This window comes from Motacilla alba, chromosome 1 (assembly GCF_015832195.1).
Source record: "Motacilla alba alba isolate MOTALB_02 chromosome 1, Motacilla_alba_V1.0_pri, whole genome shotgun sequence".
NCBI classification, from domain to species: domain Eukaryota; kingdom Metazoa; phylum Chordata; class Aves; order Passeriformes; family Motacillidae; genus Motacilla; species Motacilla alba.
The window spans coordinates 58,747,004-58,769,543 of record NC_052016.1 but is presented as its reverse complement, the minus strand read 5'-3'; the positions used below and the strand labels follow the sequence as shown (position 1 = coordinate 58,769,543).

The window sequence follows — 22,540 nt, the reverse complement described above, 5'->3', positions numbered from 1 at the left end:
TGACTGAAATAATTCTAGGAACCAGTTTAATATATATTGATTTGTTTATAAAGCATGTTTGAATAAAAGAGAACTACTAAACATTAGGTGGCACCAACAGTAGTAATCAAAACTTAGTAACGATAGAGGAATTCTGATATATCCCTATGCTGCATCTTAAATAGGGCTGAAGGTATTTCATCTAAAAGCTGGAGCCCAAACTATGTGTCTGTGGCATGTTGCCACAGGAACTGTGGGTGTGGTGCTTCACCAATAAAATATGACCACAGTCTCGGTAACTATTGTCTTGTCTGTAATTTAGTCTTTTGACAAGATGACATGAATGCTTGGCAGACTTTCATGTCAAGAGAGCCAAGAGAATGATTTTATTTTTCTTGCCTCGTCTTGTGGAGCTCCTTTACAGACTAGCTTTCTTCTGGGAAAGGCAAGGTCAACGGGAAGCAGGTTATTTTTAGGGGTCATATACCACTGAGCCAGGACTCCCCAGTGATAGACAATAATCAGCTACTGGGTTGTATTGTTTTGTTTTGTGTTTTGCAGCTGTGTGCACTTGACCATATTTTGCCAGCTGAGACAATTTGTTAAGGGGTGAGTAAGGGATCTCCAAACACAAACTCCCCAAGCTAAATAAATAACAAACCCTACCAACCTCCCTAAAATTTCCGTACACTCGCTGAACTCATGATTTACTGCAGCAGCTCTGTAAATCTTTAAGGACACTCATAATGGCTGAAAAATAAAAGAAAAGAAGTGTCTGCCATCTCTCACTATTCTGATATTCTCTTGTTTGCTTTTATTCTGCTAGGATTTTTCCTAAGTGGAGTTTAAGAATTATTTCAGTTGTTTATTCCTATACACACCATGCAGCACCAGTTAGGGATGACTGTGGCACGTAGCCTGGATATTTTTTCTGTTCTACATTTTGTTTCCTATTCCACATATTCTGCGTATTTGTTGCCTGAAATTCTGCATATGCTGTTAGTGGGGAAGTCTCATTAGGCAGTGGCTTTTTGCATGTTTTTAAGGCATAAGGATGTTTTCTACAATTTCTAAAAAACCCTCCTCTTTTCCTGGGCTTCAGTTCAGTCTGTGGACTTGTGAAAACCACAAACTCCCTTCTTTCTGCCAGGGTTTCTGCTCAGCATGGAGGTTGCCAGTGTCCCTAGGTGCAGGTACCCAGGTTTGCTCTTCAAAGTGGAAAGTCTCAGCCCAGCCTCTTGTTTTTGTAATATCTTGGACACTTGTTACTTTTGAGGTCATTATCATTCAATTTGTGTGATGAGTAAACAGAATCTTAAACACATCTGAAATCCTCAGGTTTTGAAATATCAGTGGGCATAAAAATAACTGGGTAGTGGTAATTAATGAAAGAAAATGGTAAGAAATGGTAAGAAAAGTGAAATGTTTAACAATTACTATTAATGAACATTAACGAAAGTTTGAGAAGAAAATATTGGGTAAAGAAGAAGAGAGAGACTACTTGGTGCCATAATATGTTCATCTAGTAAGTACCTTAAATGTGTTGATGGAGACAATGATTGACCTATATTTTAATACAAACATTTTGTAAACTTTTCTGTTTCGATGGGACCTATCAGAATCACCTCACAGTTCCTTCTTTTTTTTGTCCTTCCTCTCTGAAGTTTTATTTTGCTTTATTTATCTGCAGGATGATGGCCTTCCAGAGAACGAACATCAGCTCTCAGTAGCTGGGAAGATAAAGAAGCATTTCAACACAGGCCCTAAGCCGAACAGCACAGCAGCTGGAGTTTCTGTAATAGCAGTAAGCATCTGAAATACACAGATGAAACAGATTTATGTGCCCACCAGACAGTTTTGTGTTTATGACACCAAAAGAAACCGGAGAGGGTTAATATTTAGATAAATGTAGCATTTAATTAATATCAGTATAGTTAGACTGGTATCCTGCACAACTTCTCCTTTGATTCCCCTTGTGAGTCACATTGTTATTTAACTGCCCTAGGAGGCATTACTGTACACACAGTACACAGTTCCACATTTTACCAGGAGATCAGTGGACTTAACTCCAACTTAAATTCAACAATTTGAACTGTGGGATCATGACATTTTACTTGGCAGCAGACTCATTATATGGATTTAGGCCACACAGAGACTGTAGCAGGACAGCACCACTTTAAAATGGAAATTTCTTCAGAATTTAACTGAAAATCTGTATGGCAGCCTAAGCCTCTCCTCTCTAAAGACATGAAAGAGAGCTGTGATGCCTCACTGCTGCCTTCATGGTTAACATGAGTCTAGCCACTTCAGATTTAGCTGGGCAGCAGCATTTTATTGTAGTGCCACACACAACCTGCTTCCCTGTCAGCAGAAGTATTTAATGAGGTAAAGATTTAATGGAACTTCTTGCTGTTTTCTGTCGCATTGCAATTCCAGTGGAGCCATTCTAGGTTTGAACATGTCGGAGTGTCTAAAACAAAGCTTGGCCAAAATTTTGACCAAGCTTTACGGAGATTTCAATGGCATCCTCAGTGGAGCATACATCACATACAATTGTATTTTTTCCTCACATGTGTATTACATATACATGGACATGGGATATATTCAGCATATGAAGAGATTATTCATACTAATGCCATTGAATAGTGACATGCACATCCTTCACATTTTTTTATACATCTGCTTGTGTTTGTAAGCTTTCCTTTATTACTCATAGTAATGTGAACACTCCAAAGAGTCACTAAAAATGTGACATGTTAAACGTAACCATTCCCATATCAGATTACTCAGTGTTCATTCCCAGCTTCCATAAATTGCAGGTGGTGTGACTGCACATGTACACTTTCTTGTACTGTTTCCACTTTCATGTTTCTCAGCTCAGCCCCTCCAGTGTTGAGTTAAATCAGCATGAAATAAATTCAGCTCAGCACATGCAATCTGGCTCACAGGTGTGAAGTGCTTGTGCAGCAAAAGGGATACTATCTCAAAGTTGCTTGGTATAAGTACTTAAAATTTCAAACTGTGCCTCTCTCATATTTTTTCTTTACTCTTTCCTACCCTGAATGTCCTCAACATGGAAGCAAGTTGTTCCTCATGCTTTTCCTAGATTTTTTCAGTCATCAGCTAACATAGTCAGCATTTATTTATTTTCATTTTTAAGCAATAATACTGCAGCAACTCTCCCACAACTAAAACATCACATACCCATTGCTCATCTGAACTGCAGGTATGTTCTTTATAGACTAGCTGAAACCGTGTTCCTATTGAATGGACTGCCAGCACGCTTGTCCATGAGAATTACTGCTCAGATCCTCCATGCTAATGACTTCAAAGCTTAAAAGCAAGAAATAATGCCTCTGTCCTCATCCATCCCTTGCCTCCTTTATGTTTTTAATTTCCCTGCCCTCCTCTTTTTTTTATTTGCCCCAGTTGCTTTGCGAAGGAATTGTTTGCAGCAGTTTAACACCTGAGTATTGAAAAAGGCACTGTAGTGAATCTGTCCACTGCAAAACATCAGGAAAAAAATGTGTATGATTAATTATATTCTTAAAGACTTTTATTTACTTTTTAGTGTTTGGAAATGTAACAGATTATTTTTAGTGATCATCTGTGTGGGCAAACTTCATATTCTGACACAATTGATCCTGCAACTTGGCCTATAAAGTAGAAATGTTTAGAATACTTAGAAGAGATGGGGAAATACAGACCTCTTTAGTGTTTTGGTAATGTTTCAGAATGCTAGATAATTTCCATTTTATGAATAAATTAGTTTTGTTTTCTACAGAAATAATTTCATATGTAAAAGAAAGCCAAAAGCAGAACAGCAATATCTTGAAATGTTTCTGCATTTGGTAGTCTATTTAATATACATTTGACATGCATGTCACCAGGGTTTTATGTCTGGGAATCTCCCTTTAACTGTGAAATCTCAAATAAGCTAAAATTAAATCGTATTAACAAAGGCTGCTCTAGATTTAGAACTTTCAAAGTATGTATAGATGCTGTAACATTGTTCGGCACTAAAGACATGCACTAACTATATTTGCTATAAGAATACTGGGGGTTTGTGCCTGCCTGTATGTTTACATACTTTTTGAGAGAGTGCTTGTGTATATAATATATAGAATTGCCATCTGTATATTATATCACACATCTGTGTCTGTGTTTGTGAAAATGTGTTAATATGTGCTTATATTTCTATAGCTTAATAGTATGAAAGATAAATATTATCATTATTTTGAGTATTATAACCCTGTTTATGTACAGAGCTCGCTAATATGTGGTATTTAGTTCTTAGTTTGTCCTCACATTGGTATGATGTGATATTATATGCCTGTTTTCTCCGGTGGTAAAAAGTAACACACCTCAAAGATCTCAAGGAGTATTTATCATGTGCACCAATTAAAACTATAATATGAAAATTAAATTCCTAAAGATGTATCTTTGGTCAGCTTGACTGAAAGGAAGTTTGAAGCTACATGTGTTTTGCATACAACTTCTGTGGCTACTGCTTCCTTCAGCAATGTCCAAATTGCATTGATTCCTTTGGTTCAGACTTATGTCTGCTTTATGGATGTGGTAATCTCAGTAAAAGTTGTCTCCGTCTATCCAAGGCAGAGACATCCTACTTCTCATGCATGTGTCCAGACGTCAAGTTTGTCCACATTTGAAAGGATTCATCAGTTTGGACAAACTACCCTAATGAACATGTGCATGCCTAGCAAAGCAGTTCCTTTGCTGATGTAGTAGAATGATTTCTCAAACAAAATTAACTATACAAGCAAAGAGACTTTTCTGTTGATGCAATAATACATCATTAAAAGTTCTGCCAGAGTAACGATGTCAGTTGGGAAAAAATTCCCCTGAACCAACATAGCTTTGCCAGCAAATTTTTAATTGGAGAGCTAGCTTTTAAAACAGCAAGAGAATTAGCAAGTCCCTAAAAAAACACTGCTTGCTGATGAGAGACTATGTAGGAGAAATATCACTTGCCCAGTTCTTAAACTCTTGTCACAGGTGTTGACTACCGGTCTCTGTGGGGGACCATTTGGGCTAGTGCCCTTCGGTCTGTGTCAGAATGGCCACATTACTATTAAGCATGTGCCAAAATATTTGCAGGATCATGTTTCTCATACAGCTTTTTAATAGGAGCAGTATTATTTAGTCCTGTGATGGTGTTTATAAAAGGGACTGCAGTAAAAATACAAAAGCAGGCTTACATTAACTAACCTTTTTAAAATTTTGGGGTAGATTTTATTCTTCAGTTCTTCAAGGGTGTCAATTCCATTTATTTTGGCTTGGCCATAAAACAGTACCCTTGTGGCTGTACCCTTTAGGCTTCAGTGACACTGGCTAGAGCGACTAAGAGTGAAAATCACTTTTTAAGAATGCTTCTGCAGTCCAAAGGTGTGCTGTAATTCCTTGTATGAACCGAGCATCGTTTAATACATGTCCTTGTCTGAAGTGTTAAATCTTAGCCTGTATGTCATCACTTTGGTGCTTGTACTTTTGCCATTGTTAGGACAGAGAAAAAGACTAATGTTAATCTGCTGTTAAGGTTTTATGAGGTCTCTCTCTTGGCAATAGGAGTAAACTCCAGCTGGAGATGCAGAGTAAACAAGCAGAACATAAAAGGAGTAAAAGCTGCACAGAAAGTTGGTGCAGCTCCCTTCTGCTTACAGGGTCCTGGGTTGGGGACCCTGGCAATGGGCAGGCAGTGTGTGGGTCATTGCCCTGCATTCTGCTGATTTAAAAAAAAAATTACCCATGCCAAGTGGAATTTTTAGCCATGGGACTTCTAGGGTGGTGTGGAGGAGAAGCCAAGCCTAGCCTGTAAGTTTTGCTTAAAGTCTTAAAGCTGAACCTGTGTCTCAGCTATCCTTTCACATCTATTGTCTGTGTTGTCCTGGGGTCATTTTCCACAGTGGGGTTTCTCATGGCAGGATTTCCACACCACCAGAATTGTTTCAGCTCTTGTTAGGGAGCAACTTTCCCCATTTTCTCTGAATAAATTTTTGGCTATGCATTTTTAGGGCAATATTTTTGATCTGCTTTTTAGGAAAACATCCCTTTTGTGTGTTTTATGTGCAGCATACAAGGAAGCCAGTAGATGGCAATAGCAGACCAGTGAAGTTAAGCCAACACAAATTTAACTCTAGGTACAAGGCTCCCATGGTTTTAAACAGAAAACATGATTTAAATAATTCTAAATAAGATGCAAGAGGCATTGTTTTAACAAAAAAAAGAATAAATTATTAAATTCTACACTTGCAGGGGAGTCATCAAGAAAAAGTTAAGTTTGCAGTTAGTTCCTAACTCACCTTTAAGTGGTTGGTACCTGGAAATGTGTTGAACTCCTATTCTGAATTTAGAATTAGAGACCGTCATCAGTATTGGAAATATATGCCACACTCTTATTGAAGCCCAAAATGGCCTTTTCTCTTAGAGGAAAAATTTGAAAATCATTGCAACAGTTTTAGAGCAGTTAGAGTGTCTCTGTCAAGATTTTTTCCCCAAAAATTTTAGGTAATTCAGCTAAATTATGTTTGTACCATCTGTTAGTGCAGCACAGAAGGGTTAGGGAAAAGAACACATTTTCTTTGTTCCTATGCACATGATTTTGCTAATGATAAACTAAACTTGAAAGATCTGTAGTCCTTAAGTAATATCAGCACAATTTCCTGGACACAATGTTAAGTTCATTTCCATTTTGACTTTAATTGGTGCAATTTTAAACCAAATAGTTTTGTACTGTTATCTTTTTGAGCATGAGGTGTAAGCCGAAATGATAAACAATGTTATTCATGGCTCTGAGTAGTCCTACTCTCCAAGGTTAACGCATTTTTAGAAATGAATTACCATGATTGATGGGGTATCAAAACCTGATTCTTTTCATCTTTACACATTCCATGATTATGAAGCAGTCTAATTTAAGCCTTGTGTAGTCTGTCTAGCCTGCTCCTTGTGATGGTTGCACTGCATTTAATTTTTTTTTCAACTATTATTTTTGAACTTCTCAGTTTAATTGCAAAAGATAATATTCTATTACTGGTATGTGCAACTTAAAAGGGCACTACTGTCTTTGGAGGTAACGAGATATTTCAGACTTTTAAATGAATGCATTATGCATTAACTAACGGATTTGCAAACTCCATTTTAGTTTGGATAAATTGGCTTCTAATTTGGCAAGACCAAATCTAGAATTAGTATCTTTTTTCTTTTATTTCTTTACTTTTTTTTTTCCTCTGCGGTACGTAGCTTTAGGATGTTAGATAAGAGTGAAACTGAAAATAGTAAATATGCACTAAATAAGGAACAGCTTGCTCTGGAGTCTGAATTCTCTAGCCTAATGTCGATCCACTGAGTTGCCCCATTTCTCTCTGCTCAGCTGGACCACGGGTTTACCATCAAGAGATCAGGGTCTTTGGACTACTACCAACAACCAGGAATGTATTGGATAAGGTATGAGATGGTGCAGCGCCAACAGTCAGTGTTTCCATGGCAACGTGCTGGCAGTCTCCATTAACCAGTTCCTTCAGTGGATAAACATGCTTTTTGATTTGTTATCCGGTCCATATGCTGCTTTATCAGTTTCGTTTTAATCTTGATTGAGATGCCACACCCCCTCATTCCCTTTCTTCACCCATCCCTCACACCCACATTGCCAGCTTTCTCTTCATCGCACATGCTCAGTATCAATCTCCCCTATAGTTAAAAGGACAGTGTATATAGAAAATCTACAGATATGCTGAAGTACGCACCTTCCCCCTCCCTTCTGCTTGTTAAGGCATCTGCTTCCCCTGTGCTCCTGTTTCAAAACACACGGAGCAGCAACAGGCTCTCAGCATATATTTTCCTCTTTTTCCATGCAAGATGTGGAGCTATATACTGTCATTTTAAACCCACTAAACACAATCCTTACCTTAGATTGAACAATGCATTTGCATAACGCGGGCATAGAAACTCTCCCAGTTCACTGAAATACAATGCATTGTATGTGCTGGTAAGCTTGTGTTTCTAACAATGCATTCCTTCTCTTTTCTTTTTAAAACCCTTCTGATATCTATTTATTTTGGTTTGATTTTTTTTTTTTAATATTGCATGAGTCTCTTGAATATATTTTTCTTCATTGTGTAACTGTGCCAGGGTTGTTGTTAGCTGGCTTAACCTGTATGATAAAATGGGGCTCTGGGCGGGAGGGGCTTATTCTGGAGCGGGGGCAAGGTGGTTTCCAGGTCTCATAGCCCACAAGAGGCCCACACACCTCAATAAATCCAGAGTACTGGAGTTTTCATCAAGTGGTTACTTGCTGTCTTTTTCCTTATTACTCACAAGACCTACATTTTGATAGCTGGAGAACTTTTTATAAGTTTACTGTGGGAACAGTGTTTTCTAACACTGCCTTTAAGAACTTGTCTGTGATTTGTAAAATCTCAGCAAAGTAACCATCTTAGCAAAACAGCAGAGATGGTCACTGTGAGTGTTTCCAGTAAAGTAAAACTCTCACCCTGGATCATTTCACCAAGTGCATGGATCAGGCTGCAGCACGCTTTCCATAAAACCTAACGGTTCCCTGAGCACACACTGAGGGCTAAGTAGTTTCTGATATGGATGTTCTGGGGAAAGAAAAATGAAACAAACCCAAACCCAAAAATAAGCCTATTTTTCAGGCAAAAAGTAGAAAGTCAATATCCTATTCATGAGTTGAACGCTGGGTAGCAAAAATTGAGAAAGACTCTCACTCTGACTGCTGGAGTGCATGCAGCAGTACCTGTAATTTGTCTAATTCCACCCTCTCGCACTTGTAGTGGTGGCAACAAACCCACTGTGATCTGCAAGGGCAGAGGAAAACCTGATCTGTCTCATCACTTGGCCTCCTTCTTCGTGCTCCTTGGTTTTGGAGAAGGGGGAATGGGACCTGAGTGCCCAGCTTTAGATGACTGTGGGTTTGATAGTATTAGAGGAATTTTCTGTCGAGCAGAATTCGACAAAGAGTTGCAAATTTAATGCCTGGTCTGTAAAATGGTAGGGAAGATCATATGAGCTTTATCTTCCTGGAGGTTAATTGCTATCTATGGTCAGTTTACACTCTTTCTCTGATTTACTTTTTTTATTTTTTATTTTACATAAAAAAAAAACAAGCAATGAAAGTCTTTCTATTTGCTACACACAATATTTGGATCTTTTAAAACCCCTGCTTCAGGGGGAGCAGATTACCAGAACCAGGAGCCTGTGAGAAAAGAGAACATCTCAGATTGGCCTTGACTCAGTTTAACTGCATAGCCCAGGTTTTGAAACAAACCATATGCATTTTTGGAGAGGTAGGGGGGAAGGCTCTAAGTCTGCAACTTGGTAAATAAATAAAGGTATTAAAAAAAAGGTCATTTGACTAAAGCACTAGTAATGGCTGCCATCAGCATACAAAATGACACATCCCTGAATAATGGGCTGGAGCAGATGGGCGATAATCTCTCTTATTCATACATAAACTGCTCTGTTTTCCAGCTGGGGGCAGTAACAACAATGTTTATAATTAGGGTTTCTAAACTGTGCACCTAGTGTGGAAAGGCAAATTGGGAGATCAGGGCTCCTAGGCGTGGATGCTTAATTAGGAAATCCTCTGTGAGTGGTACAGTGGACCAAGCACTGCCGTGTCTTTGGGCCTCTCCCATCTCCCAGAAACATGCAGCTGTTGTCGTGAGCAACATTTTCATCTAAATAAAACCACTTTGATGTAGTAAGTGTTTAGTTTTTAGTAGCGCAGATGCAAAGCATATGAAAAGGTTCATCAAGGTTCATCATGTCTATAAAACAAATAATTTATCACAGGCACATGAAAATTAATCTGAATTCACAGAGAAAAATGAAACCGTGTCTCAAGGAAAATGTAATGCTCCCTTTGTTAGTGTTAAACTACTCGTTTCTTCTGTGCTCCTTTTAGTTTTTATCTGTATTTTCTAGAAGTCTTCTAAAATACTTTCAAAATTGCGCTATCTCCTCCTTCAACAACCAGAAAACCTTGTCCTTTCTCTGCCTAAAAGGCTTCTGTTTTCAAAGTCCTTAAAGATCGTAATTTTTCCGAGCATATTCTTCTTTTATTCCCTTTCAGTGGGATAATACATGCAGAAGTGACATGATTTTTTACATACAGCAGGAGTTGTTGTCGCTGGCATGAGCTATTATGCCTGGAAAATCTTTCACAGTTCCTTTAATATGAGGATCTGGGAAAACACAGGGCCCAAATCAGCAAAATCATTTGGACCCCAGAATAATACATGTTTTAAAACAAATCCACCAAATGTTGTTGGAACATCAGCTCTGCAATCAGAGGTGCAGTAAAGGCCAAAGCAGCATCAGTAGAGGACAAGTCTTGGAGCTCCCAGTTAAAACCCTGAAGATTGGGCTGATTCAGAATATCAATGGAGCACCAGAGTGGTTGCATCCAACAGAATATTAGTAGAAAATGTCAGTATGTGCAGTAGTACCTATATTATATTAGTATAGAATATTAGGGTGTGTTATTTTCTATATATCCAATACACTTAAGAAAAGCAAAAGGGGCAAAATAAAATCCAGGAAGTGTATGGAAAAGTAATTAATGATCAATCTAAATAATAACGATAGAAAGGAGATGAGTTACATTGGATGCTTAACAGAATTATCAATTTAGTCAATATTAAATTCATAAATCCTAGAGTTTAAAAAACAGTTCTCACTGTCACAGTTAAATATATATCTAAATAGCTCATTTGAAAACCCATAATTCCATCCTCTGTGTTTGGTTCCTAGTTCACATTACTTTGCATCTGTCGAGTTACTTACACCTGTCCCAAGTGGATACAACACACTTTCAAGTCAAAAGTTGCAGCCAGATATCTTGGTGATGGAATAAGGAAGCTGGGAATCAGGCTTGCCATCTGTAAAGTGCCATTTTCATTAACATAAAGCCCTCTGTAAACTGAATATTGGTAAATACAGGCAGATACCTAAAATAATTTAATATATCTTCTCCCAATCTTTGAGTAAAAAACCCACAACTGATTTACAAACTATAAATAAAATTCACTCATGCAAACAACTTGGCACTAACACTCTTCCACATGTAATTGAAACCAGCTGAGGAATTGTGTCTCTAAAAAGGGGGATGTCAAAGAGTAAACACAAACTTAAACACAGCAATATGAATTCAACAGTTACAGATATAGAATACTTGCCTTTGTGTTCACTCACCAATACACCACAAAGCATATATCAAATTGATTTGGTTTTCTTTCTTTTTTACTTTCCTTTTAGCTAAATTTCATGCCGGAAGTTACATGGTGTGCTAAAGCTTCAGGCTTTTGTATTTGGAGGTCTGGGTTCAAATCCACTCGATTAATTTGTCCCCTCGATGTGGTCATTTGCACGTCTCCAAATCGCCGTGTAACTTGACTTAGTTATACCTTGTGCCTGAGGGACTAAAAATACCATGAGTGTCTTGCTCCTGGACTGAGGTGCATTGCTAAGTTTGAAGTACTCTCAAAAAAGTGTCTTGATTCATGAATCAATGACACTTATATATATATATATATATAAATATATATATAGTGTATATATAAAATATATATATGTATAACCTGAGAAACCCATGGAAAAGAAATTTTTAAAAAGATGAGACTGAAGGGCTGCCTGGCTTGTGCCGCAAGCAATGTTTAATGGTCATTTTTACAGCAAGAAAACCTGTCAATGTATAAAGGTCACTAGCCAGAAGTTTAAGGAAATAAGATAAACTTATCTAGATGTGAGCATTTAAATGTCTGTATAAAACTGTGGATATAAGAGAATGTACTGGAAGAAAAAAATACCAGTGTTTCAATACATATATTTATCTAATTTCACACACTAAACAAAGCTTCACGAAAATTGCTAACAAATTGCAAGTATGCTCCTGCAGAATAAAAGCGAGCAAAGGGAAGGGTTTCTTGGATTAATGTGTGAACAGCTGCATCCCCAGTTTAGTCTCCTGGCTGGTATGAATAATGTATGGACTAAGAGGCAAAATGCACATTAATGTTCTTTTATTAATGAAACTAATATATATCTATATTTGGTGGCCAGCAGTAAATTAAGATAAGTGAAAAGAATAACAGTCACTATTCACTTTCATAAAATTCAGTTACTTTAATCCAGTAATTACTGACCTGACAGAAAATATCAGCCCACAGCTAAAATAAGGCTCTTCCCATTGCAAATCCACCACATATATCAAAGCGGTTGTGGTTTTTAAAAATCTGTTCATAAATACACAGTGCAGTGTTTTCCAAGATAAAAAATAGATTTGCATGGCTCATGAGTCCTGTAACTTCAAGTGGTAGAAATCAGGATGAAGACACTCTTTAAGGAAAAATCCTGGAAAAATACTAACTGCACCTTAATATGTCAATGACAGAAACAATGATTTTAAAATAATGCCCTGTTACTACAAATTAAATGCATTTCCAAGAATGGCTTGGTAACTATTTGGTACTGGGTGTCAGGATTACTAAATGTTGATTCAAAATACGTTAGTTATAAATGAAGTACTTCAGACCCATCACCACCAAATTATTAGAGGCAATCCACTTATCTTCTGCTGGATAAGAAGCTCTACATTTTCTTATATGGATTGCAAGAGGGCAGCGGCATATCTTAAATAAGAATGCTGTCTTTACCTTTTTGTTGCCATTGCTCTCATATAGTGCTCAGAGTTCTCAGTCTCTAACCTAGAGCCAGGAAAAATAAAATGTCAGAATGTGATAATGAAAATCTGGGATTTGCAGCCCTGTGAAGCATAAGTGCACTTCAGATCCTCCTATTATTTATTGAAAGAGTAGCTTGAAATAGAAATGCCCTGGAAATCCATAATGGACTGGTTCATGCACCGGCGAACCACCCAGATGAACAGCAGGTGAAAGAACGCATCTGTTAAACCAAGGCAATGAGTATAAGAGGCCTTTGTAACAAAAACATCAATAATAATGAAAAATCTGATTTTTGGAGTATGTCCATATGAACAAGAAAGTACAGTAGATGAAAACCACCCTTCCAAAACACATGCAGTCAATACTCACATGCATCTATCTTACCATCTTCTCTGTGTTCCACAGGATGGATCTATGATATTTTGAAATTCTTTCGAGGTAAAAAGTAACCATAACATCATTAAATGAAAAATAGGATTTTTGCAGAATGCAGAGCCACAATACCATCAGCAGTGTATTACACACTGGAAGTGTCAAATGTCATTGGAACATTGGGTGAAATAAGCCTTTTCTTGAAAGTTCTATAGGGCCTGAGCACCCTGTGGCCAGAAGTGCCCCATTTCATAGTTTTGACATGGTAAACACCAAAGATTAGAATATGACCTGTGTATTTTTGCCCTCACTAGATAAATACTGACCTCTTTGACTCTCTGTGGCTTTGGAACTTTATATTCAATAAGCTCTTTGGGTGAGAAAGGCTCATCCTGGCTGGATGTCTCTCAGCCCAGGAGAGTTACCACAATAATGCCCCGGACTCTAGAAATATGTCTTTACAAAGACTGATTAGATCAAATCCAGGACAAACAGTGGATAAAAATGTAAAGAAAGTAACAAAATATCTCAGGAAGTTTCTGATGGGTTAGGAAGCCAGGAATATTTGGCCCTACAAACTACAGCAGCATAAGGTGCTAATTTAGGTGAGACCATCATGGGGTTTTTGCTTAATATCTTTTATTATTGAGGGCGTGCTTTTATGTATATTTAAACAAATAGATTTAAAGAAGAGTCTCTAAAGCTTTTCCAACAATCATAGAAATATAATATCTTGGGGTTTATTTTTACAGACATCTTTGAAAAGATGTTCTGGTACCTACTTATATTTGTTCTTTATAAAAAGCCATATCCTAAAACCCCAATTTTCTTATACATTCCCTTTTGTGTCAGTTATCTAAATTTAAATACCTTCAGATTTTGCATATACATTTGCCATTCCCATATAGTAGGTTTTAAAAATAAATTCTCAATTTAATACAAGTATTTTTATGTATTCAACAAGAAATGTTTAAATTTCTCAGGGGAGAGTATCTATTACCACAGGATGATGTGATGTGGTTTAAACTTTAAATAAATGCTTATTTCCTGTAAGCATAAAAAATATCCTTTAAATGGAAATCTGTATTTTATAGACTGGTAATATATGCCATTCTTTTCAATTTTCACACAAAATTACATACTGTAAGCAGTATATTCACTGTGTGTAAAAGATCTAGGTATTCTTCTGTTTCACATTAAAAATAATCAAAAACTGAATTGGTTCAAGGCTAAGAAACGTGGAAGGCATTGAAAATACTAATTAGATAGCAGTAAACAAAAAAAAAAAGGCAGATGCGAAGTGTTGGATTTTGTAGCAATTATTATTTAAAATACAGGGATGAACTTATCAAAGTGGATCACTTTACCCTTTTAAGGTAGTACTATATGGTTTCTAGACACAAAAATAATTGTTCAGCAATATAGCCTAACTAAATCCATTTGCTATAATAGTTCTGTACTCCTGTCCATCTTTCTCTGTTACATCATTATTGAATGCTAGTTGCATTATTTGAAAGCATGGATTGCTATAATGCTATTCTGCACCAGCATGATGGATTTAGTTTTCATTTTAGTCTCAAAAATATGTTGGCTATAAATACATCTCTGTTCTCCTGAGAGGCTCACACTGTAACTGGTAAATTTTCTAGAGAAATCAGTCATGCATATCTTAAGAGAACACAATAAGTCCTTTGAAGTAGAATAACCTTTTGGCTGCATTCCTTTAAATAGAACTTTTCATTATAGGGACAAATTTTACAAGCCTTATGAGTGAAACCTATTTAGTTCTCAAAGTTATCTTTTTCCAGTGCTATGATCAGATACTTGGTTGTATTTTGTATGTTATCTTACTTGGTCACCTGCCTTTTCCCATTTTGCTTTTTCCAAAACAGTCATGGGTTGGGATTTAAGGGGGCAGCCCTGCTTCAGAAGCATCTAACCATGTGTCACAGTGCTCTTGCTGAATCAAGGCCATCCTGGTGAACTTACAATTTTACAGTGTTTTCAGGGACTGCAGTCTAAGATCTCATAATCAAGAAGACAGCAAAACCCAGTCCTGTGCTTGAAACTGATAGTCAGACTAGGGCTACCCTTACTTGGGTTGAAGTTTCACCTGGTAAATGTGCCAGAAAAGCAGAAGAAAGAATGTGGCTAGAAGTTACAGCCATCTTATTAAGAACTGCATTCTCAATAATGGCAGAAGGATCAAAAATTAATGCCCATCAAGTAAATATTGCTCTTTCCCATTCCTGGATACCTTAGCTAGACACGGATAAAATTAGCAGAGTATTGAATTCAGTAGACCTTGGTTAACAGGAAGAGACAATGTGGTCAGGCTAAACAGGTCTTTCCGTCAGAGCTCTTCAGCGTTCTCCCTAAGAACATCCATTGAGCGGCATGATGTGTCAAGGAGCTGGGCTAGCTCCCCTCGGTGTTTGTTTTTCTCTCTTGTCTGACAACTTCATCACAATCCATCTTTGTTAGCTGATTGCACTGACTTGAACATGGGTGAGTGTGTATCAGCCTTCATTAGGTCAAATCAAAGACAAGTGTACATCTCTGCCTTGCCTGTAGAAACAGATTTATACTTTGAGAAGGATGGGGGGAAGGTCACTTGGTATTTGGCTTGAAATTTGATCCTGTTAAAGGATGAAATTAATAACATCCAGAAGTAGAACATATGGCATCCATATATATGGCACTGTATCTGCTTGATGATGTCACACTACCTCTTAAGTTTTGGGAAATGCACTTTTTAAAGTGTTTAGCTATGTTGTGGGCTCAACCTTTCAGACCTGACTGAGACAGAGCAGGCTTAATTTGGTCTGAACATTTATTATCCCTGGTATTTGCAGGCCACATAAAACCTCATGGTTTTCATTATCTTTGCATTTCACACACAGCCTAATTTCATTTATTCTTATTTTATGCCCCTGCCAGACCACCGCTCTTGATAAGGAGAGGCAGGTTTTCCGACGAAGACGCAACCAGGATGTGAGGGGACGTTATAAGGCTCAGCAAGCTCCACCCGAACTCAACTCTGAATCGGAAGACTATTCACCAAGTTCCTCCGAGACTGTTCGCTCACCTAACTCACCCTTTTAATAAAACACTTTTTCTCAAAAGCCTTGGCTTTAACCCTTTGAGACCCTGAAACTACTTCAGGCCTGTGTGGAGTGAATACAACTGATCTGTCCAGCAATAAAAGCTGGGATGGTGGAACACAAAAGGGTGCTCACAGAGTCTTTGTAAGAATAATTTCCTAATTGATTGAATTTCTTGTTCTCTGTTTAGATTGCAACTTGCTGCTAATAAGATCCTCAAAGGGTTAAGGCTATTTTGCTTTTTTATTTAAAGATAGAAGCAGTGAATGTTTTCATCAGTGGAGCTAGGAACTGCAGTATGTAATTTTAGCACATGTTAACCCTCTGAGTAAATGATCACCTTAAATCTTGACAACCCATACTAGGGTTTTATTCTGGCTTTTTTGCTTTTATACGCACATATCTTTTATAGTATCCTGAAGTTCCTTGCCTGTTTCTGGCCAAAAATATATCAAATGTACTATTGCTTAGGAATTATAAATATAGGCTTAAAAATGAAAATAAAATTAAACGAATGGTATCTTCTGCAGCAGCTCATTCCAAATCTGCATTGTATTTCCACATGGAGTGACTGTTATTGGAGGATATGATGCAGGGCTAAATGGGAAATTCAGTGTAGGTCATTCTCATGGTTTACAGAAGATGACATTATGATGTCCACAAAAGATTTCTTCCATATAGTCTGCTGCTAATGATAATGTCGAGTTTTGGGAAATTGCTTGAGGACACGTTCTGCCATGTAATAGTATGTAATGATCTAGTTGAGAAGTTCCTGGTTCCTTTGCATCACATTCAGAAATGCACAGGCATCCTCTCAGCATGACCTGGTTATTCCGGCAGAGACATTTAAAAAGATTAACGCTGATGAGCATTACCCTTTAAATAGCTAGAGTACTTCTAAATCGGGGAAAATACAAGTAATTTAATATATATGTAAAGCCTAAACAGAATTAGCAGAAGTTTTGTCTTTAGAATGGAGAAACTAAAAATGATTCACCAGTTTTATTTGTAATATTTAATAAAATGGGCATTTACACAGAGTATATATATATATTACTGGTTTGTTAAAACTTCAAGACAACATTATAGCTTTTTATTTGACCATTATCATAAAGTTGGCTTCCACAGAAATATGACAGTGTGTAGAATTTTGCTTCAGATGTGATAATTTGAAAAAAAAAAAGATGGCTCAGAATTTCACTTGAATGAAAGAAACAACTTTCAAAATTATGTTCTAAAATAAAAAACATTGTGAAATTTATAGTTTCTCTTATTGCTCATATAAAATGGAATTTTTCTCCTCTAAAGTTAAAGTTTTCTCACAGTGTTTTTTAAAGGTCACATGTGGTTTCCTCTCTCTCTCTCACTCTTTCTGTCTCTCCTCCCCAACCTTGCCCTTTATCTTGCCTTTATTCTTTTGTCCTTCCTTTTTCTTTCCTGTTATACATCCAGAAGTATCAATATACCACCCAAAATGACATGCAGATATTCTCAGCTTTCTGAGAAGTATAAATAAATTTTTCAGGAGCAGGGCACGTTGCCCACAGTATCATTCCCATTCTGAGTGGTGTTTGTTCATGGAACTGTCCATATGAGCAGTTGTGGCAGCCAATGTATACCTGCAGCTGGTGGGGGCCAGTGTAAAGCTCTTTGCACTTCTAGGTGCAAGTATTAGTTGAACTGTAGTTCAAGAAACATTGGAATTCTGTTTATCCATCCTACAGAGTGCATCTTTCATTGCCTCAGACATGAAAATTTATATATTGAAAGCTCTGAAGACTTTAAACACAGGAATTTATTCTTGTGGATCTTCACACAAGTGGTATAAGTATTCCATATGTATATATTTTTTTAATCCACCTGATATTGATGATCTAGAAGTGAGATATTTAGTAGAAACTAATTCTCCAGACTTCCTGGGTAATACAGGGAGATAAGCATTCCAGGTTTGATCCATCTCACCTGACATGGGCACACATTTTAGGCAGGACTCATGTTTTGATTCACCTATTGGTCTCGCTCCATTGACTGTTGAAGGAACTGTTGGTAGAAGCTTACATCAGACACCAACTTCAGATTATGAGTTTACTAGAAAGTCATCTAAGCCATCAGGAGACTGATCTCTGAATGCATGTCCATGGGCAGAAGGCCTGTGTAAGGCCTCACTTACTCTGTCTGGAACCTGAGTACATTTTAAAGCAAGTGAAGCAAATAAGAGAACTCCATTGGGGCAGGAGGTGAAGGGACAAAGGAACTACCATACAAAAGTTCTCAGTTTTTAGGTTTTGGGAAAGGGTTGTATCTGTGTGTCAGATCCTTCACTATAACCATCCAACCCTCTCTCATTGTGCAGAGAAGATGCTCAATGAATAGGAAGCAACCACTGTCATCTTAATGGTTGTACATTCGTAACTTTTGGATGGGACAAGGATTTTTTTTTTTCCATAGGATCAAAACCTCAGTCAATATAAAGCCTCCCTTGCCACTTAGCTACCCTAATTTACAGTAGGTCGGAATCTGGCACAAGTTTGACCCACACTGACCTTCCCACATTTTATCACAGCCCTTCCCTTTAGAAGAGATACAGCTCAGCCATGTAAATGTAGGACATACATGCGGTAATAAAAAAGTGTCCATTAATACCACATGCTCCTTGACTATTGTGAAAATTTGGCAGTCTTAAACCAACGGCCAATGTTCATTCTTCTTAATTAGAGAGGGAAGTCAGAAGAAAAAAAATATATGTTTCACCTTATGCATGAGAAATATTATTCAAGAACCCATCTGGGATTTTCCTATCACATTTTCTTTGCTTTGGAATACAGGGTTATCATTAAAATAAGATGTTTGGCTCCTTCATCTTAGACCATCTTGTATTACTTAAAATGAATGTAAAAATAATCTTAGATCCTGAAAATCCTACTCATCCCCAACATCTTATGTTTCTGATTGTCGGTTCATGTTTTATGAACATAACTATAAAAATATTTGTTTAAGTTATTTTTAGGTTTGTGAGAGACTGGGTTTCAAATTGCTGATATCCTATTTTAGGTTTCAAGGAAAGGTATCTGAATATTTGAACTGTTTCAAAAGAGTTTCCAATAATGATTTAAAATATATCCATATACCCATAGATATATATTTTAATATATCCATATATATGTATATATATATTTATGGTTTCATGGAAGTTATAATGGTTTAGGCTTGTTTGGCAGTGATTGCCATTTTTTTTAGTATAACCTCTAAATTCTTGGGGGTAAGTGAAGACAGAATATGTGGCCCTATAAATATTTCAAACACCAATGAAAAAAAGAAATCAAGCATAATACACTATTTCTAAAGTGAAAATCTGGGAGAGCACACCATGGTCATTTTACTGTAATACAGACCAGTCCTTCTGACTTCTTTCCTCATTTCCCTTTTGAATCATTGGCTGGTATTGCTGCTAAATGTGACAACAATTGTTTTAGTTAGCAGAGATGGATGGCAGTTGTGGTAGGCACCATCTATCACCAAGGAGATGGAGACGAGCACTTCCGAAGGGTGACTCAGGTCATCTAATGTTTGGTCTCTGGAGATGCCTGACAGCCTGATCTTAGTATTAGCAGGAAAGTAGAACAGGGTCACTTCCAGCTTAATTCCTCTCAATTAAATCTAAGCAGGGATAACGTGGACTCTCACCTAAGTGGGATATTCTAGTGAGCTTACACGCAGTAAGCAAACTTTGATGTGAAAATGTAGTACTGGATAGTGCAGGATTAGCTAAAAGGTAGTGAGCTGGGAATTGTCTCATCTAGGTGTATCTGTCTAAGAGTTAAGCATCTAATATAGGGCAGTAATCTAAGCTTCCCATATAGGTGCTAGAGACTGGTTTCTCTAACAGATAATTAAAATTCTAGGATGGATTAATCACTCATGAGACGAGGTGCCTAGCCTAAATATATTTGGAACATGATTTATTAAGTCATGACGTATAAATTAGTATTTTGGTGAGTTATAATTTTCACAGCATTAATGTACAAAAAATCCAGAATACTATGGTTCTACTCAGAGGGTTAACAGAAAAGCACTAGGCATGCTGATTACATTGGTGTATCCAAACTGCTTTGCTTTTTTAGCCAGTGTTTGCTGATTTTTTCAGAAAGTTCTTGAAAAAAATTCAACTTTGAAATAATTTAAGTGTTGTTGTTTAAGGAATTTCTATAACCAAATTAATCTTATTTTTAGCTCAAGTTATCACAGGAATAATATGTATCATTGATGCAGTGTAAGTCTGTAGTTACCAATTTTATTAATTCCACAAGTGATTCCAGAAATCTCTTTTTTTAAGTACTTATTATAGAGCTTACAATGGTGGCATAGGTGACTGAGACTGTCTTTCTTATTGGTAAACAAACAATATTGTAATTTCAAGAAAGTCCTAAGAATCAGCTTTTCAGTTTGGTAGTGTACTAGTTAGGGGAAAGCTATCTCATTACATGCATTGTGTAAATCATCTTTGTAGATGAAGATTGTTCATATTAATGAACACATTCTTTTTTCCTTGACATTGTAGCAGAAACTGTTTACTTGTTAATGAACAACCAATACATTAATTTGCTTCAGACTGTTAGAGGGGAAAGTGAGATTCCAGTCATTGACAATGTTATTGCTTTACAGTAGCCCTCATCCAATTTAAATGTGGTGCATACTACAATAAGCAAAGCCAAACCTGTGAATAAACTCCTGAAAAAGCCTGGTGGGTCTTTATTCAGTTGGGTGCTCGCATACAGTAGCATGTGACAGCAGGAAGGCTTTCAAGAATTGTTGAAATGAAAGCGATATATCCACAAATAAGAGCTAAATTGCAATCCTTTCCCTATGGGGCATATATGTTTGAAAAGAAAAAATAAAGAAAAGAAAAGAAAAATTGGCTCAGAGGTTTGCAGTGGTACTATATTACCACAGGGCAAGTACATTAAATCATTGTTATTTGCTAGCCTGGGGTATATGTTGGAAAATGGCATCTTTTTTATTTAGTTTAGATTGTGGGCAGGGAGAGCTTTCCTAATATTATTGCAGTGCCTGCTAGGGCTGCCATGGTTAAGGTTGTGTTAGTATTTCCATTATAAACTCTTAGTCTCAAAGGTTTTTAATTTGATTGTAAAAATTTGCTTCAGGCAGAAACTTGGCATACAATTTTTCAGCTCAGAGCAGTTCTTTTCCTAAAATATGAGAGAAATCAGCTTGACCTCTTCAACATTTATTTTCTAAGTGTACACAAACATTCGTAGACACAAAGGCGGTTTTTATGCAGCTCATTTCAGATGTGTCACGTTCTCAAGCATATCTCACAGGTCTTAACTACAAAGGTGACAGCTCAGAACTTTTGGGCATTTTGAAAACCAGGAGGAAAACTCAGTGATCAAGAGCAAAAATGTTCCACATGTGGAAGAGTTTTATTTTGACGTGACAATCATTTAAAGTTTGCACAGTAACGGGTATGTATACGCCCTGCTGAGTGCTCATGTAATTCCTAAACCCATTAGTTTAAGTCAGTCCATGTAGAAAATGCTAAATATGAATGTGCTGAATTTCCCTGTAAGACTAGGAAACAAAGCAGTTTTTTCTTGTGTATTATAGCAGCACCATGGACAAAGCTGACAATACACCAGTGAAAGGGGTCCAGGAAGAGAAGAATCAAAAGGACATGTTTTCTCTTAAGGGGAAAAAAATTGTCTGAATAAGACAGAGTTGAAAGCTCACACTGAATGAGATAGGTATCAAAAGCAATTTAAAAAGCATAAGTATGGAACCATTTGAAAACTATAAACGTGCAAGGGAGCCATGCAGTGTAGTGAATCCATGCGTGGAACCAATCACCTACTAATCTGGAGCAAATTTACAGCTACAAACAGGCATAATTAATACACAAATCAAACACACCCAGCAGCAGATGGAATTGAAATCCTAGTCCTTTTAGCAAACATCATGCAAACCTTTTCCTCATATATTCACTAAATGAGACCGTGTGTAGCTGTTTGAAGTAGTGTTGCATACAGGCTAGTGGGGAAATTAGGTGTTTAAAAAATGGCTACAAATTAATTGTTTTAATAGCAGTTCTACCTCACTGGGTCCTTTTAGGAAATGACAGCTTTTAAAAAGTGATGTCTATGCATCTTGTATTTGTGTGCATATATACTTGAATAGCCCATGCCAAATGGCTTCAGTAAGAATTGAGTTGCTATATTGAGGTTTCATGTTGCCTGAAGTTTTCTGCAACAGGGGCCGCAGGAAGGGACGAAAGTCTCCATGAAATAAAGACTTTGTGGATTGATCCACCTGTAATGGAGATGTCTTCCTAATCTTTCTCTTAGTGATAAC

At 37.1% G+C, this 22,540-nt stretch overlaps 1 protein-coding gene across 3 annotated transcripts in view; it reads left to right on the top strand.

Annotated features, from left to right (window-relative positions):
* The window catches only part of DCLK1 (doublecortin like kinase 1), a 235,180-nt gene extending 214,268 nt beyond the window's left edge, over nucleotides 1-20,912 (top strand). For 2 of the 3 annotated variants that reach the window (XM_038152547.1, XM_038152568.1), the window contains 2 exons: nucleotides 1,670-1,783; nucleotides 16,011-20,912. In XM_038152547.1, coding sequence (XP_038008475.1) covers nucleotides 1,670-1,783; nucleotides 16,011-16,175 — 279 coding nt within the window. In that variant the 3' untranslated portion in view covers nucleotides 16,176-20,912. Of the gene's footprint in view, nucleotides 1-1,669; nucleotides 1,784-7,366; nucleotides 7,441-16,010 lie in introns of all 3 variants that reach the window. The other variant, XM_038152557.1, reaches the window with a different exon arrangement.
* The last annotated feature ends 1,628 nt before the right edge of the window (nucleotides 20,913-22,540 follow it).